At 49.2% G+C, this 16,323-nt stretch overlaps 1 protein-coding gene across 1 annotated transcript; it reads left to right on the forward strand.

Moving 5' to 3' along the window:
• The first annotated feature begins 9,343 nt into the window (after positions 1–9,343).
• Positions 9,344–15,994, forward strand: LOC138351268 (elastin-like). The gene is made up of 3 exons (XM_069302899.1): positions 9,344–9,528; positions 9,877–9,929; positions 15,495–15,994. The coding sequence occupies exons 1-3, from the start codon at positions 9,344–9,346 to the stop codon at positions 15,992–15,994; spliced, it is 738 nt and encodes a 245-aa protein (XP_069159000.1).
• The last annotated feature ends 329 nt before the right edge of the window (positions 15,995–16,323 follow it).

Raw genomic sequence — 16,323 nt, forward strand, 5'->3', positions numbered from 1 at the left:
AAACCAAGTGTTTCTGGGGTCCGCCTTGCAAGATTTTGATGTCTAATGCAATAACTTTCGATCCTTCTGTTCCTCGTCTCGTCCTCATCTCTCTTCTACCCAGAGCAAATAAACTGGCAAAAAAGGCACCTGAGAACTCACATAATCTTCTACCCATTAAAAGAAAATTTCCCCAATTAGATAGAAAAGCGTATTGATCAATAAAACAACTATATTGTGACGTCAAGGATACGTCAATACAAGTATAGTTCTACAACAACTCAATTATGTGATGAAGGCTCTCATAACTGTGCGATCTATTGCAGGATTAAAAGTGCATAGAACTAGCGTTCTATTGTAATAAATTTGATGCTCACAGCAATAGACCAAATATTTAGTTTATAGAGAAAGACAGAAACTATCTACTTCAGTATACTTGAGACAGTGTATTGTGGCTGGGAGAGTGGAGTGTATTGTGGCTGGGAGAGTGGTGTGTATTGTGGCTGGGAGAGTGGAGTGTGTATTGTGGCCGGGAGAGTGGAGTGTATTGTGGCTGGGAGAGTGGAGTGTATTGTGGCCGGGAGAGTGGAGTGTATTGTGGCCGGGAGAGTGGTGTGTATTGTGGCTGGGAGAGTGGTGTGTATTGTGGCTGGGAGAGTGGTGTGTATTGTGGCCGGGAGAGTGGTGTGTATTGTGGCCGGGAGAGTGGAGTGTATTGTGGCCGGGAGAGTGGAGTGTATTGTGGCCGGGAGAGTGGAGTGTGTATTGTGGCTGGGAGAGTGGTGTGTATTGTGGCTGGGAGAGTGGTGTGTATTGTGGCTGGGAGAGTGGAGTGTATTGTGGCCGGGAGAGTGGAGTGTATTGTGGCCGGGAGAGTGGAGTGTATTGTGGCTGGGAGAGTGGTGTGTATTGTGGCTGGGAGAGTGGAGTGTATTGTGGCCGGGAGAGTGGTGTGTATTGTGGCTGGGAGAGTGGAGTGTATTGTGGCCGGGAGAGTGGAGTGTGTATTGTGGCTGGGAGAGTGGAGTGTATTGTGGCCGGGAGAGTGGAGTGTGTATTGTGGCTGGGAGAGTGGTGTGTATTGTGGCCGGGAGAGTGGAGTGTATTGTGGCCGGGAGAGTGGAGTGTATTGTGGCCGGGAGAGTGGAGTGTATTGTGGCCGGGAGAGTGGAGTGTATTGTGGCCGGGAGAGTGGAGTGTGTATTGTGGCCGGGAGAGTGGAGTGTGTATTGTGGCTGGGAGAGTGGTGTGTATTGTGGCCGGGAGAGTGGTGTGTGTATTGTGGCCGGGAGAGTGGAGTGTATTGTGGCTGGGAGAGTGGTGTGTATTGTGGCCGGGAGAGTGGAGTGTATTGTGGCCGGGAGAGTGGAGTGTATTGTGGCTGGGAGAGTGGAGTGTGTATTGTGGCCGGGAGAGTGGAGTGTGTATTGTGGCCGGGAGAGTGGAGTGTATTGTGGCTGGGAGAGTGGAGTGTATTGTGGCCGGGAGAGTGGAGTGTATTGTGGCTGGGAGAGTGGAGTGTGTATTGTGGCCGGGAGAGTGGTGTGTGTATTGTGGCCGGGAGAGTGGAGTGTATTGTGGCCGGGAGAGTGGAGTGTATTGTGGCTGGGAGAGTGGAGTGTATTGTGGCTGGGAGAGTGGAGTGTATTGTGGCCGGGAGAGTGGAGTGTATTGTGGCCGGGAGAGTGGAGTGTATTGTGGCCGGGAGAGTGGAGTGTATTGTGGCTGGGAGAGTGGAGTGTATTGTGGCTGGGAGAGTGGAGTGTATTGTGGCTGGGAGAGTGGAGTGTATTGTGGCCGGGAGAGTGGAGTGTATTGTGGCCGGGAGAGTGGAGTGTATTGTGGCCGGGAGAGTGGAGTGTATTGTGGCTGGGAGAGTGGAGTGTATTGTGGCCGGGAGAGTGGAGTGTATTGTGGCTGGGAGAGTGGTGTGTATTGTGGCTGGGAGAGTGGAGTGTATTGTGGCCGGGAGAGTGGAGTGTATTGTGGCTGGGAGAGTGGAGTGTATTGTGGCCGGGAGAGTGGAGTGTATTGTGGCCGGGAGAGTGGAGTGTATTGTGGCCGGGAGAGTGGAGTGTATTGTGGCTGGGAGAGTGGAGTGTATTGTGGCCGGGAGAGTGGAGTGTATTGTGGCTGGGAGAGTGGAGTGTGTATTGTGGCCGGGAGAGTGGAGTGTGTATTGTGGCCGGGAGAGTGGAGTGTATTGTGGCTGGGAGAGTGGAGTGTATTGTGGCCGGGAGAGTGGAGTGTATTGTGGCTGGGAGAGTGGTGTGTATTGTGGCCGGGAGAGTGGTGTGTATTGTGGCTGGGAGAGTGGAGTGTATTGTGGCCGGGAGAGTGGTGTGTATTGTGGCTGGGAGAGTGGAGTGTATTGTGGCTGGGAGAGTGGAGTGTATTGTGGCTGGGAGAGTGGAGTGTATTGTGGCTGGGAGAGTGGAGTGTATTGTGGCTGGGAGAGTGGAGTGTATTGTGGCTGGGAGAGTGGAGTGTATTGTGGCTGGGAGAGTGGAGTGTATTGTGGCTGGGAGAGTGGAGTGTATTGTGGCCGGGAGAGTGGAGTGTATTGTGGCTGGGAGAGTGGAGTGTGTATTGTGGCTGGGAGAGTGGAGTGTATTGTGGCCGGGAGAGTGGAGTGTATTGTGGCCGGGAGAGTGGAGTGTATTGTGGCCGGGAGAGTGGAGTGTGTATTGTGGCTGGGAGAGTGGAGTGTATTGTGGCCGGGAGAGTGGAGTGTGTATTGTGGCTGGGAGAGTGGAGTGTATTGTGGCTGGGAGAGTGGAGTGTATTGTGGCCGGGAGAGTGGAGTGTATTGTGGCCGGGAGAGTGGAGTGTATTGTGGCTGGGAGAGTGGAGTGTATTGTGGCCGGGAGAGTGGTGTGTATTGTGGCCGGGAGAGTGGAGTGTGTATTGTGGCTGGGAGAGTGGAGTGTATTGTGGCTGGGAGAGTGGAGTGTATTGTGGCCGGGAGAGTGGAGTGTATTGTGGCCGGGAGAGTGGAGTGTATTGTGGCCGGGAGAGTGGAGTGTATTGTGGCCGGGAGAGTGGTGTGTATTGTGGCCGGGAGAGTGGTGTGTATTGTGGCTGGGAGAGTGGTGTGTATTGTGGCTGGGAGAGTGGAGTGTGTATTGTGGCCGGGAGAGTGGAGTGTGTATTGTGGCTGGGAGAGTGGAGTGTGTATTGTGGCTGGGAGAGTGGAGTGTGTATTGTGGCTGGGAGAGTGGAGTGTGTATTGTGGCTGGGAGAGTGGAGTGTGTATTGTGGCTGGGAGAGTGGAGTGTGTATTGTGGCTGGGAGAGTGGAGTGTGTATTGTGGCTGGGAGAGTGGAGTGTATTGTGGCTGGGAGAGTGGAGTGTGTATTGTGGCCGGGAGAGTGGTGTGTATTGTGGCCGGGAGAGTGGAGTGTGTATTGTGGCCGGGAGAGTGGAGTGTGTATTGTGGCCGGGAGAGTGGTGTGTATTGTGGCTGGGAGAGTGGTGTGTATTGTGGCCGGGAGAGTGGTGTGTATTGTGGCCGGGAGAGTGGTGTGTATTGTGGCTGGGAGAGTGGAGTGTATTGTGGCCGGGAGAGTGGTGTGTATTGTGGCCGGGAGAGTGGTGTGTATTGTGGCCGGGAGAGTGGAGTGTATTGTGGCCGGGAGAGTGGTGTGTATTGTGGCTGGGAGAGTGGTGTGTATTGTGGCTGGGAGAGTGGTGTGTATTGTGGCTGGGAGAGCGGAGTGTATTGTGGCTGGGAGAGTGGAGTGTATTTTGGCCGGGAGAGTGGAGTGTATTGTGGCTGGGAGAGTGGAGTGTATTGTGGCTGGGAGAGTGGAGTGTATTGTGGCCGGGAGAGTGGAGTGTATTGTGGCTGGGAGAGTGGTGTGTATTGTGGCCGGGAGAGTGGAGTGTATTGTGGCTGGGAGAGTGGAGTGTATTGTGGCTGGGAGAGTGGAGTGTATTGTGGCCGGGAGAGAGGAGTGTATTGTGGCTGGGAGAGTGGAATGTATTGTGGCCGGGAGAGTGGTGTGTATTGTGGCTGGGAGAGTGGTGTGTATTGTGGCTGGGAGAGTGGTGTGTATTGTGGCTGGGAGAGTGGAGTGTATTGTGGCTGGGAGAGTGGAGTGTATTGTGGCCGGGAGAGTGGAGTGTATTGTGGCTGGGAGAGTGGAGTGTATTGTGGCTGGGAGAGTGGTGTGTATTGTGGCTGGGAGAGTGGTGTGTATTGTGGCTGGGAGAGTGGAGTGTATAGTGGCTGGGAGAGTGGAGTGTATTGTGGCTGGGAGAGTGGAGTGTATTGTGGCTGGGAGAGTGGAGTGTATTGTGGCCGGGAGAGTGGAGTGTATTGTGGCTGGGAGAGTGGAGTGTATTGTGGCCGGGAGAGTGGTGTGTATTGTGGCCGGGAGAGTGGTGTGTATTGTGGCCGGGAGAGTGGAGTGTATTGTGGCTGGGAGAGTGGAGTGTATTGTGGCCGGGAGAGTGGTGTGTATTGTGGCTGGGAGAGTGGTGTGTATTGTGGCTGGGAGAGTGGAGTGTATTGTGGCTGGGAGAGTGGTGTGTATTGTGGCTGGGAGAGTGGTGTGTATTGTGGCTGGGAGAGTGGAGTGTGTATTGTGGCTGGGAGAGTGGTGTGTATTGTGGCCGGGAGAGTGGAGTGTGTATTGTGGCCGGGAGAGTGGAGTGTGTATTGTGGCCGGGAGAGTGGAGTGTATTGTGGCCGGGAGAGTGGAGTGTATTGTGGCTGGGAGAGTGGAGTGTATTGTGGCTGGGAGAGTGGAGTGTATTGTGGCCGGGAGAGTGGTGTGTATTGTGGCTGGGAGAGTAATTAAGGAATAAGAAGCACAACCTGTTGGCCAAGACAAGGTTCACTGATTGGTAGATATGTTTCTCTCTAATATTAAAGCGGGTAGATGGGGCTCTTTGAAGCTTGTCTGGTAGATGGTAGATTCATCTACCTCTCTACCTCGCCTCTGTCTACCTCTCCTCTCTCTCTACCCCCTCTCCTCTCCCCAGTTCTCAGACACCTTCTCCCCGCCTCTCCCCATCTCTCCCAAGCACACACACACATCATCCCCTGTAAACATTCCCCTAATCGCCCTCTCCACTCACGCTGCCACCATCCTGTTCTCTTACAAACTACGTGTGAATTTGGCCGTTTACCCGTATGGCCGAAAATGGACGTAAGTTGAAAATGAAATCAATTTAAAATAAATTTTGGATTTTTTTTTTCCAAAACAGTAAGTTAAGGGTCCTCTGGTAGGTTAGGAGGGCAAGAAGTTCTCCTAAACTTTCAAAATGTCATGAAAAACTTTAATTTAAAATTTCCTCTCCTAACCTAACCGAGTAAGCCGGAGGACTCAAATAGAAAACGGGGACAGTGCGTCACTTCCGTAAGTCGATTTCATTTCCAATTACGTCCAGTTTTGGCCATAGCGCGCATACGAGCGAAAAGCGACCTTATTTTTAAGAGGACGGGTTGACCCTAACTCCCTCTACCTTTCTAACCCCCCCCCCCCCCCCATCCCTCTACACCCCATCTCTGTGCACGCACATCCTTCCCACACCCCCCACCCACACAACCTTCCTGTCTTCATCCCATAATTGTACCCAGTTTAACTAATAACATTCTCTACAACACTAGATCCAAAAAGTTGTGGCCAGAATGCAAATCTGTCACCTGAGCATGTTTTGAGAGTCAATAACTGAATTAACTTATTTTTTTTATTAAGATATGAGGTACATCTGCATTAGTGCAGCTACCCTAGACTATATGAAGTGGAGTACAGTGTGTCAAAAAAGCTAACTACGTTATGCTATAAAATCCCCATCACACAGGATGGTTAGTAACACAGAGGCATGTGATGGGCAGTCTGCACTGGCAGACTCCGGATGCATTTTGAGGATATCATCAACACAAGATTGAATAAGGTAGCAGTGGTAATACAAGTCCCCATCTCGCAGGATGGTTAGTCATACAGAGCCATGTGTTTAATAGCCTGCACTGGCAAATTTTGGGTATACTGTGAGGATATCTTCAAGAATACGAGAGTGAATAAAGTAATTGCAAAGCTCCAGGTACCTCATGCCAACGGGTCTGAAAGGTCTAATAACTGGGCATTCAGTGATGTAGTGCGGGATATCATGCCGTAGTTCCTGCTCACAGAGTTTTCAACTGGAGTGCTCAGGATTGGGAGACCCGTCACCTGCAGCCACCTGCCACAGGTAACGGTAACCCAACCTGATCCTTGCAACCACTGTGTCGCACAGTCTAGTGGACGTTTTGTGCTGTCCATAGATGTAGGTTTCAGATCTGAACAAATCATAGCTTTTTATACTAGTACTTTCAGGTCGTTGGGAGTCAGTAAGTTCTTTCCTATCAGATCTGAATGTTTGGACCAATGCAGTTTTGACAGCAGAGATGGGGATACCTAGATCTAATTCAACTTCAAACTTGTTACACGCTAATTTGGCTGCAATGTCTGTCTCATTATGATGGGTTATATTTATGTGTGAAGGTATCCATACAAAGGAGATTCGAGACCCTTTACTCTGTGCATCAATTAGGTCATTTATAATTGGGAGTATGAGGTTCTTGCTGTCGATCTTCCAAGAGAAGTTTTCGATTGCTTGAAGAGCAGACTTTGAATCGCAGAATAGTGAACAAATATTTAAAGTAATGCTATAGTCTATGGACTATGGGCCGAACATTTCACATATTCGGCCCCAACCCGCCTAGAACTATCCTGACAAAACTCACCAATTAGTAATAGAAGGTTTAATGAGGCTAGCTGCAAGCGTCTGCCCTCCAATCTTGGACAGACAGACTCCTGGGTACCTATTTACTGCTTGGTGAACAGGTGCATTAGGAGGAAGAATAGAGTACAGAGAGGTGTGTTTCAACGGGAATCGACCCAAGACCTGTCGGCCATGACTCCACTATATACACACACACACACACACACACACACACACACACACACACACACACACACACACACACACACACACACACACAGAGTTAAAGTTATGGAAATGGGACTAGGAGATAGGAGACCAAAGGGAAAGTACACAATGAAGGGGAACAGCCTACCTGTAACGATGCGTGAAAGAGACCTGGGGGTGGACGTAACACCTAATCTATCTCCTGAGGCACATATAAATAGGATAACGACAGCAGCGTACTCTACACTGGCAAAAGTTAGAACATTATTCAGAAACCTAAGTAAGGAGGCATTTAGGGCGCTTTACACTGCCTACGTAAGGCCAGTCTTAGAGTATGCCGCCTCATCATGGAGTCCCCGCCTGAAGAAGCATACAATGAAACTGGAAAAGGTTCAGAGGTTTGCAACGAGACTCGTCCCAGAGCTACGAGGGATGGGGTATGAGGAGCGCCTGAGGGAACTGTGCCTTACGACACTAGAAAGAAGAAGGGAGAGGGGGGACATGATAGGAACGTATAAGATACTCAGAAGGATTGACAGAGTGGACATAGACGAAATGTTCACACGGAATAGTAACAGAACGAGGGGACATGGATGGAAGCTTGAAAGTCAGATGAGTCACAGAGATGTTAGGAAGTTTTCTTTTAGCGTGAGAGTAGTGGGAAAATGGAATGCACTTCAGGAACAGGTTGTGGAAGCAAATACTATTCATAATTTTAAAACCAGGTATGATAGGGAAATGGGACAGGAGTCATTGCTGTAAACAACCGATGCTCGAAAGGCGGGATCCAAGAGTCAATGCTCGATCCTGCAGACACAACTAGGTGAGTACAACTAGGTGAGTACACACAGATCCTTAAGGGGCCTGATGGCTGAGTGGACAGCGCTCGGGATTCGTAGTCCTAGGGTCCGGGTTCGATCCCCGGTGGAGACGGAAACAAATGGGCAGAGTTTCTTTCACCATGATGATCTTGTTCACCTAGCAGTAAATAGGTACCTGGGAGTTAGACAGCTGCTACGGGCTACTTCTTGGGGTGTGTGTTAGTGTAGGGGAAAAAAAGTTGATTGATTGAAAGTTGAGAGGCGGGCCCAAAGACCCTGAGCTCAACCCCAGCAAGCACAACTAGGTGAGTACAACTATGTGAGTACACGAGATTCCCTTGCAAAGTACTTGAAATAATGATAAGGTTAAGACTAGTTGCACACCTAGAAAGAATAAGCTTTGTAAGTAAACACCAACACGGCTTGAGAGCAGGGAAATCCTGCCCGACGAACCTCCTGGAGTTTTATGATAAGGTAACGAAAATAAGGCAAGACAGAGAAGGCTAGGCAGATTGCATATTTCTGGACTGCCAAACAGTCTTTGATACAGTACCACTCAAAAGGGTATTATACAACCTTGAGAGGCAGGCGGGAGTAGACGGAAACGCACTCTCACGGGTTAGGAATTACCAGACAGGTGTCAGAGAGTGACAGAGAGGGGCGAGGAGTGGGACTGGCGTAGAGTAACAAGCGGAGTGCCTCAAGGATCGGTGCTGGGTCCCATTCTATTCCTAATTTATGTAAATGACTTGACTGCATTAGTCGAGTCTTTTATGCCAATGTTTGCAGATGATGCAAAACTAATGAGAAGGGTTGAGACAGATGGGGATTGTAAGATTCTCCAGGATGACTTGAACAGGTTGCAGAAATGGTCCGAGAAATGGCTGCTCGAGTTCAACACTGACAAGTGCAAGGTGATGGAAATGGTGACAGGAGCCAGGAGACCAAAAGGCCAATGATGGGAAACTACCTCTCTATAACGTCTAGAGAAAAAGACCTGGGAGTGGACATAACACCAAACCTAACTCCAGAGGCTCATATAAATACAATAACATCAGCCGCATACTCTACTCTGGCAAAAGTCAGAATATTCTTCAGAAACATCAATAAGGAGGCTTTTAGATCACTATATACTACCTATGTGATACCAGTCTTAGGGTATGCAGCCCCATCGTGGAGCCGAGCGGACAGCACACTGGACTTGTGATCCTGTGGTCCCGGGTTCGATCCCGGGCGCCGGCGAGAAACAATGGGCAGAGTTTCTTTCGCCCTATGCCCCTGTTACCTAGCAGTAAAATAGGTACCCGGGTGTTAGTCAGCTGTCACGGGCTGCTTCCTGGGGGTGGAGGCCTGGTCGAGGACCGGGCCGCGGGGACACTAAAGCCCCGAAATCATCTCAAGATAACCTCAAGATAACAAGATAACCTCAAGAAGAAGCCCCAAATTAAAAAGCACATAATGAAGTTCGAAAAGGTTTAGAAGTTTGCAATAAGACTCGTCCTAGAGCTGCGAGGGATGAGGTACGAAGACAGACGGAAGGAATTAAACCTGACGACATTAGAAAGGAGGAGGGAGAGGGGAGGGACATGATACAGACGTATAAAATACTTGGATGGATTGACAAGATGGAAACAGAGGAAGTGTTTACAATGAACAACAATAGAACAAGTGGCCACGGATGGAAGTTTGAGACTGAGCTGTATCATAGAGATGTTAGAAAGTTTTCCTTTAGCGAAAAGAAAGTGAGAAAATGGAATGACCTAAACGAGCAGATTGCAGAGACTAACTCCATTCATAACTTTAAAAGCAGGTATGATAGAGAAGTAAGTCTATCAGGAGTCATTGCATTACACCCAACGATTAGAAAAATGGGGTCCAAGAGCTAAAGCTAGATCCTGCAGGCACAAATAGGTGAGTACAAATACGTGAGTAAACACACAAACACACACACACAGTAGTGTGTGTGTGTGTGTGTGTGCATGCGTGTGTGCGTGCGTGTGTGTGTGTGTGTGTGTGTGTGTGTGTGTGTGTGTGTGTGTGTGTGTGTGTGTGTGTGTGTGTGTGTGTGTGTGTGTTGTCATATATATATAAAGGTATGTGTATGCAGTTTAAAAATATAAAAATATTTACATATTTATATTACACCGGGTAACCGCAGAACCAAGATGGCAACCTTTTTCTCTGCCGCAGGTCTTCAAGGATCTATAAAAGGCGAGCGTATCGGCCATATTATCAATGAAACGTATAATAGAGCGGGCCAGCCGTGACACGTAATATTGCCCCGAGAGAGACCCGCCCCAGCTCCTCCTGCCCCTGGCACCTGGTATCTGGTATACCCCTACCAAGTGTGGGACTTGTTCAGGTACCGTGCGGGGAACACTATACTCGCCCTCACCACCAGACCATGGTGTGTATGGTGCAGGGGCCGGCTAGGGGAGGGAGCAGGCCACCTGGCTACTGTGCAGGCCAGTTAAGGGAGGGAGCAGGCCACCCGGCTACTGTGCAGCAGGCCACCCGGCTACTGTGCAGCAGGCCAGCCGGCTACTGTGCAGCAGGCCAGCCAGCTACTGTGCAGGCCAGTTAGGGGAGGGAGCAGGCCACCTGGCTACTGTGCAGGCCAGTTAGGGGAGGGAGCAGGCCACCCGGCTACTGTGCAGCAGGCCAGCCGGCTACTGTGCAGCAGGCCAGCCGGCTACTGTGCAGCAGGCCAGCCGGCTACTGTGCAGCAGGCCAGCCGGCTACTGTGCAGGCCAGTTAGGGGAGGGAGCAGGCCACCTGGCTACTGTGCAGGCCAGTTAGTGGAGGGAGCAGGCCACCTGGCTACTGTGCAGGCCAGTTAAGGGAGGGAGCAGGCCACCCGGCTACTGTGCAGCAGGCCACCCGGCTACTGTGCAGCAGGCCAGCCGGCTACTGTGCAGGCCAGTTAAGGGAGGGAGCAGGCCACCTGGCTACTGTGCAGCAGGCCACCCGGCTACTGTGCAGGCCAGTTAAGGGAGGGAGCAGGCCACCCGGCTACTGTGCAGGCCAGTTAAGGGAGGGAGCAGGCCACCTGGCTACTGTGCAGGCCAGTTAAGGGAGGGAGCAGGCCACCTGGCTACTGTGCAGGCCAGTTAAGGGAGGGAGCAGGCCACCCGGCTACTGTGCAGCAGGCCACCCGGCTACTGTGCAGCAGGCCAGCCGGCTACTGTGCAGGCCAGTTAAGGGAGGGAGCAGGCCACCCGGCTACTGTGCAGCAGGCCACCCGGCTACTGTGCAGCAGGCCAGCCGGCTACTGTGCAGCAGGCCAGCCGGCTACTGTGCAGCAAGCCACCCGGCCGACCTCTCCCTGCCCCACCCATCCATATTTGGCGCAGGTTAGGATACGCCAGGAGAAATTACAGACCAAGCTGTCGGCTTGGCTTTACTGAGATGTTCATTAATCCGGATGCTGGAGGCGCGTGTCCGTTCATCCGGGTGTTTTGACCGTCCCTCCGCTTACCTGGGATTTTTCCTTCATGTTTTTTTTTTTGTTCCATATTTGCGGAAATATGGCGGGAACCCGACTGCTTAAATATGGCGATCCGGTAATGTGGAGATGTTACGAGAGCTGTGCTGTAGGTATGTTGTTGCTTGTTAAGTATGTGGTCGTAGTAGTAGTAGTAGTAGTAGTAGTAGTAGTCGTGCTTATCAACTTATCAGTGACTATAGGGAAGTTGAGCTCTAGCTCTCTACGCCCCGTCTACTAGCCCTATTGTGCCGGCTGCCTTCCCGCCAAACACACACCGAAACTACGACGTTGGTACAACGTTCGAACAAGTTTTAAGAGCTAACCAGTTATAACAAGCAATATAGCCAGTTGTAACAACGTTCTAATACGTCATAAACACGTTAAGCCAAGATGTAACAAATTTATTACAAGTTGTAACAAGCGGAACAAAGAGAGAGTTTCGGTTCGTGTTTCCAGGGTTTTGGCTTGACTATTCCGTCGTTCAAATTCTTTATCGAACCTGTCTTAAAAGTTGTGGACGGAGGTGGCTTGCCACAGCCTCATCTTTCAGAGCATTCCACTTTGGTGCTAAACTTCTCCCCCGTTCAGGCTACGAGTATTTCCTCACATTTCTTCGAGTCATTTGTGTTTACAGCATCCACTTGTCTTGTTTTCTTTGTCTTTCACCCAACCTATCCTCGTGAGTATCTTATATATTGTGATCATGTCTCTTCTGTTTCATCTGTCTTCTGGGGTTGTGAGGTCCAGTCTAGGAAACGAGGTGCAGCTGAGATCCACAATACAGTAGTTAAGAAGTAATGAAACTAGTCATTAAGGTGACGTGTAATAGCATGTCCAAGTTGGGTTAAACACCTCATTCCTAACACTATCTTGAGGATATCTTGAGATTATCTTGAGGTTATCTTGAGATGATTTCGGGGCTTAGTGTCCCCGCGGCCCGGTCCTCGACCAGGCCTCCACCCCCCAGGAAGCAGCCCGTGACAGCTGACTAACTCCCAGGTACCTATTTACTGCTAGGTAACAGGGACATCAGGGTGGTTACATTGCCTTGAGGTTACCTTGAGGTGCTTCCGGGGCTTAGTATCCCCGCGGCCCGGTCGTCGACCAGGCCTCCTGGTTGCTGGACTGATCAACCAGGCTGTTAGACACGGCTGCTCGCAGCCTGACGTATGAGTCACAGCCTGGTTGATCAAGTATCCTTTGGAGGTGCTTATCCAGTTCTCTCTTGAACACTGTGAGGGGTCGGCCAGTTATGCCCCTTATGTGTAGTGGAAGCGTGTTAAGGGTGAAAGAAACTCTGCCCATTGTTTCTCGCCGGCGCCCGAGAACGAACCCGGGACCACAGGATCACGCGTCCAGTGTTCTGTCCGCTCAGCCACTACGTAACTATCTTTTTTTTTCTAGCTGACAGCTACCAATAACATTGTCCCAACCATTGTGGCATTTATCATACTCTTTTTTTTCTTCTACTGTGGATACTGTTTCTTCGTTATCAAATGTTATACAGTCGTGGTGGCTTAGTGCTTTCTCCTGGATAACTGTCTCACTTTCTTAGCTTGATATCTTACCTCTCATACACTAAGACAATATATATTTCGTCACATCTGTACTGGCAGTTGTGTATTTAGCTCTGGTGTTAACAGCTTGCTTCCAATTGCTTCACCTGAAGCAGTTGAAGCATTTTCTTCGTCCCACGTTGTTCTAAGACAGTAGTTCCGTGACAGAAGCTAACGACGTGGTTGTTAGCTGCTGTCTAACGGAACTACACTCCACTGTCTCTCTTTCTTAGAGAAGTTCTTAGAAGAATCTTAGAGATCTTGTACAAGAATGTAACAACTCTTGTAAGTGCTTGTGAAAATAGAGCACGCTAACATTCTATGTAACATTTAAGTGTGTTTCTTTGGTTTGTATGAGTACTAGAGGGGTTGGCCGGCAGGGCCCGGGTCTCTCTACAACCTCTTACCCCTCTCCCCACTCTCTCATTCCCCCTCTCCTCACACTCACTACGTTTCTCCTCCAACTCGCCACTCTTCCTTCCCCCCTCTCCATCAGACTGAACCCCCCCCTCTACCTCACTCTCTCTCTCTCTCTCTATTTTTCTCTCCCTCTTCCCTCACCCACTGTCACCCTTCTCCCTTTTCTTCTTCTCCCATCTCTGTCCTATACCCCTTCTCCTCTCCTTTCGTCTCCACGGTAAAGATGGTGGGAGAGGGGGAATGCTCTCTCCCAGCATCCCTTCCCTCTCCCACCATCTTTACTCTTCTTTCACTCTTCCCGAACATCACCCCTTGCCTCTCTCGCATCTCTCACCTCTTCCCCCCTTCTCATCCCTGCTCTTCAAACATTCCCTGTCTCTCCTCCTGTCCATCCGTCTCTCTCCCCTCCTGTCTGTAACCAACAGGAGTCAGCTCCTGTGGGTCGGCGCGAGTTATTTTGAATACACTTCAGGGACATGATGAACTCACAACTCATTCTGCAGTCGAGTGAGACGGGTTTGTTTCCTTAGTGGAGGAGCAACCTGTTGGTCCTCAAGCAAGTGTCAGGTCCTGTATGATGGTCTGAGGTCGAGGGGAAGGTTGTCGGTGGTCAAGACTGTCCTTCAATGAGTAGATGTGATGTGAGGATTCGAGGAAAATAGTATGATGTAGAGTATTAGGTTACATTTGAAGTGGGAAGCAAATTGAAAGTTATCATTTGGTAGATTGGTTGAAGTATAAGGAGAGTTTGTTAATTTCATGAGGATAGGGTATTTTGAGATGATTTCGGGGCTTAGCGTCTCCGCGGCCCGGTCCTCGACCAGGCCTCCTGTTTGTTACACACCCCCAGGAAGCAGCCCGTAGCAGCTGTCTAACTCCCAGGTACCTATTTACTGTTAGATGAACAAGTTAGTCAGTCTTCGGCTATCCAGAGAAACTATCGAAACTGATGCTGCATCAGGGTGAAAGAAACTCTGCCCATTTGTTTCCGCCTCCACCGGGGATCGAACCCGGAACCTCAGGAATATGAATCCCGAGCGTTGTCCACTCAGCAGTCAGGCCCCTAGGTCTTCATAATATATTATTATGTATACCTCATAAGTGAGGACATGGTGTTGAACTGTGATAAAGGGGTCCAGTGGTGGACTATTTATGCCGAATGTCTTGAAGGAAACGATGAATTACTCTAATGAGTAACGATGAATGTGTTGAGTTTGGTTGGGTAATGAGGCAGAAATTGATGAATTTCATTGCTGAAGTGGGTATTAATATTTACTACGTATTAGGCAGTTTCGTAGGAGGCGAACAGTCTCAAGCTTATTTGCTAACTGCCTCATAATTTACGAGTCAAGAAGGAAATGAGAGAGTTGTGAGTGACAGCTGGAGGGTATGAGGTGTGTGTATTCCCTCACAAGCAAGCGATGAGTCACAATAACGTGGCTGAAGTATGTTGACCAGACCACACACTAGAAGGTGAAGGGACGACGACGTTTTGGTCCGTCCTGGACCATTCTTAAGTCGATAGAAACGTCGTCGTCCCTTCACCTTCTAGTGTGTGGTCTGGTCAACAATATTCCCTCACAAGTTTGGCGTTCTGGTGTATTTATACCAAAAAATTTATATATCTTTCACTAGTACTCTTACATCTTATATATATATAATTTTAAAATGTTGAATAAACTTTTGTTTAAAATTTCAAGTAAAATCCTGAAATATATATGTTTATTTATCTTCAGAGTACTGAAGATACACTCTTTCTAGCTCCTGGTTTCCAGTCTATGCCTCACAATACTTACTAAGAAAACAACATGAAATTTGAAACACTGTATATGACTGAACAAACAAATTAAAGTATTAAGTTTACTCAATTAAAAGAGAAGAAACTTTCACAAAATATTCTAAGTTCGAGCTTAATTTGTTTTTGTCTTGTAAATAGTCATATTCAACATTTATAATCATGTTTAAACATGATTAAATGAGTCTATAAAGATATATGAAGTTCAGAGAGGAAGATGCATGACTCCAGGCCGATGTGAATGAGCCAGAAGGTGATGACTGATCCTGGCACAATGTTAACTCTTGAGAGTGTGTGACTCTGGAGGGAGGATCAGGGATGGGGGGGGGGGTAAAGAGTTTGAGACAGAGGATAAAGAGACTCTTAATTCCGCGGTCTCTGACTCTCCCGTTGGCCTGGGTCAGTCCTGGAACATTTGGCCTATCACAGTACAACACAAGAGGTGTAGCTGTAGTTGTAGCAGGTGTAGTTGCTGTTGTTGTTGCAGCAGGTGTAGCTGTACTTGGTACTTGTAACAGGTGTAGCTGCAGCTGTGGCAGGTGTAGCTGCAGCTGTAGCAGGTGTATCTGCAGCTGTAGCTGAAGCAGGTATGGCTGTAGCTGTAGGAGGTGTAGCTGCAGCTGTAGGAGGTGTAGCTGCAGCTGTAGGAGGTGTAGCTGCAGCTGTAGGTGTAGCTGCAGCTGTAGGAGGTATAGCTGCAGCTGTAGCAGGTGTAGTTGCAGTCGCAGCAGGTGTAGCTGCAGCTGTAGCAGGTATAGCTGCAGCTGTAGCAAGTGTAGCTGCAGCTGTAGCAGGTGTAGCTGCAGTTGTAGCAGGTGTAGCTGCAGCTGTAGCAAGTGTAGCTGTAGCTGTAGCAGGTGTAGCTGTACTTGCAGCAGGTGTAGCTGCAGCTGTAGCAGGTGTAGCTGCAGCTGTAGCAGGTGTAGCTGGGATAAAGGTTGTACCAGGGGGCTCGGTGCCCGAACACGCCACCATTAAACTTTCCAGTAAATCAAGTGGCAAACACTCCTGTGTTTAACAGGGGAATGACTTGCTGCTCTTCTTCTCTGTCTCTTTATCCTCGGTCTCTGTCTCTTAAATATCTGTGCCTCCCTCCAGGTGTTGTCTGTGCCTCGTCTACAATCTACCCTTTAAGCCCAGTTTGGTTTGCTATTGCGTGCAACAATCTCTTAAGGGGGGGGTAAGAAGTGTATGTAAATTGTTATAAATAATCAATATTCGCATTTATATAAACAAATTGATTTGATTTAATTGATAAAAAAAGTAGTTTTGACAGTGTGTGAAGATGGTATTCAGTCATTGTTCAGGTTGGATATCGATGCTTGTTATTTTTCAAGACGGGAGACA

This window comes from Procambarus clarkii, chromosome 49, assembly GCF_040958095.1.
Source record: "Procambarus clarkii isolate CNS0578487 chromosome 49, FALCON_Pclarkii_2.0, whole genome shotgun sequence".
In the NCBI taxonomy this organism is placed as follows: Eukaryota; Metazoa; Arthropoda; class Malacostraca; order Decapoda; family Cambaridae; genus Procambarus; species Procambarus clarkii.

Excerpts from the sequence above, each read along its gene's own strand:
- LOC138351268 (XM_069302899.1), top strand. The coding sequence starts at position 9,344 with ATGGAAACAGAGGAAGTGTTTACAATGAACAACAATAGAACAAGTGGC. Across the intron at positions 9,529-9,876 it reads ATTCATAACTTTAAAAGCAG|AACCAAGATGGCAACCTTTT; the intron begins GTATGATAGAGA and ends GGGTAACCGCAG. Across the intron at positions 9,930-15,494 it reads TCTTCAAGGATCTATAAAAG|GTGTAGCTGCAGCTGTGGCA; the intron begins GCGAGCGTATCG and ends TACTTGTAACAG.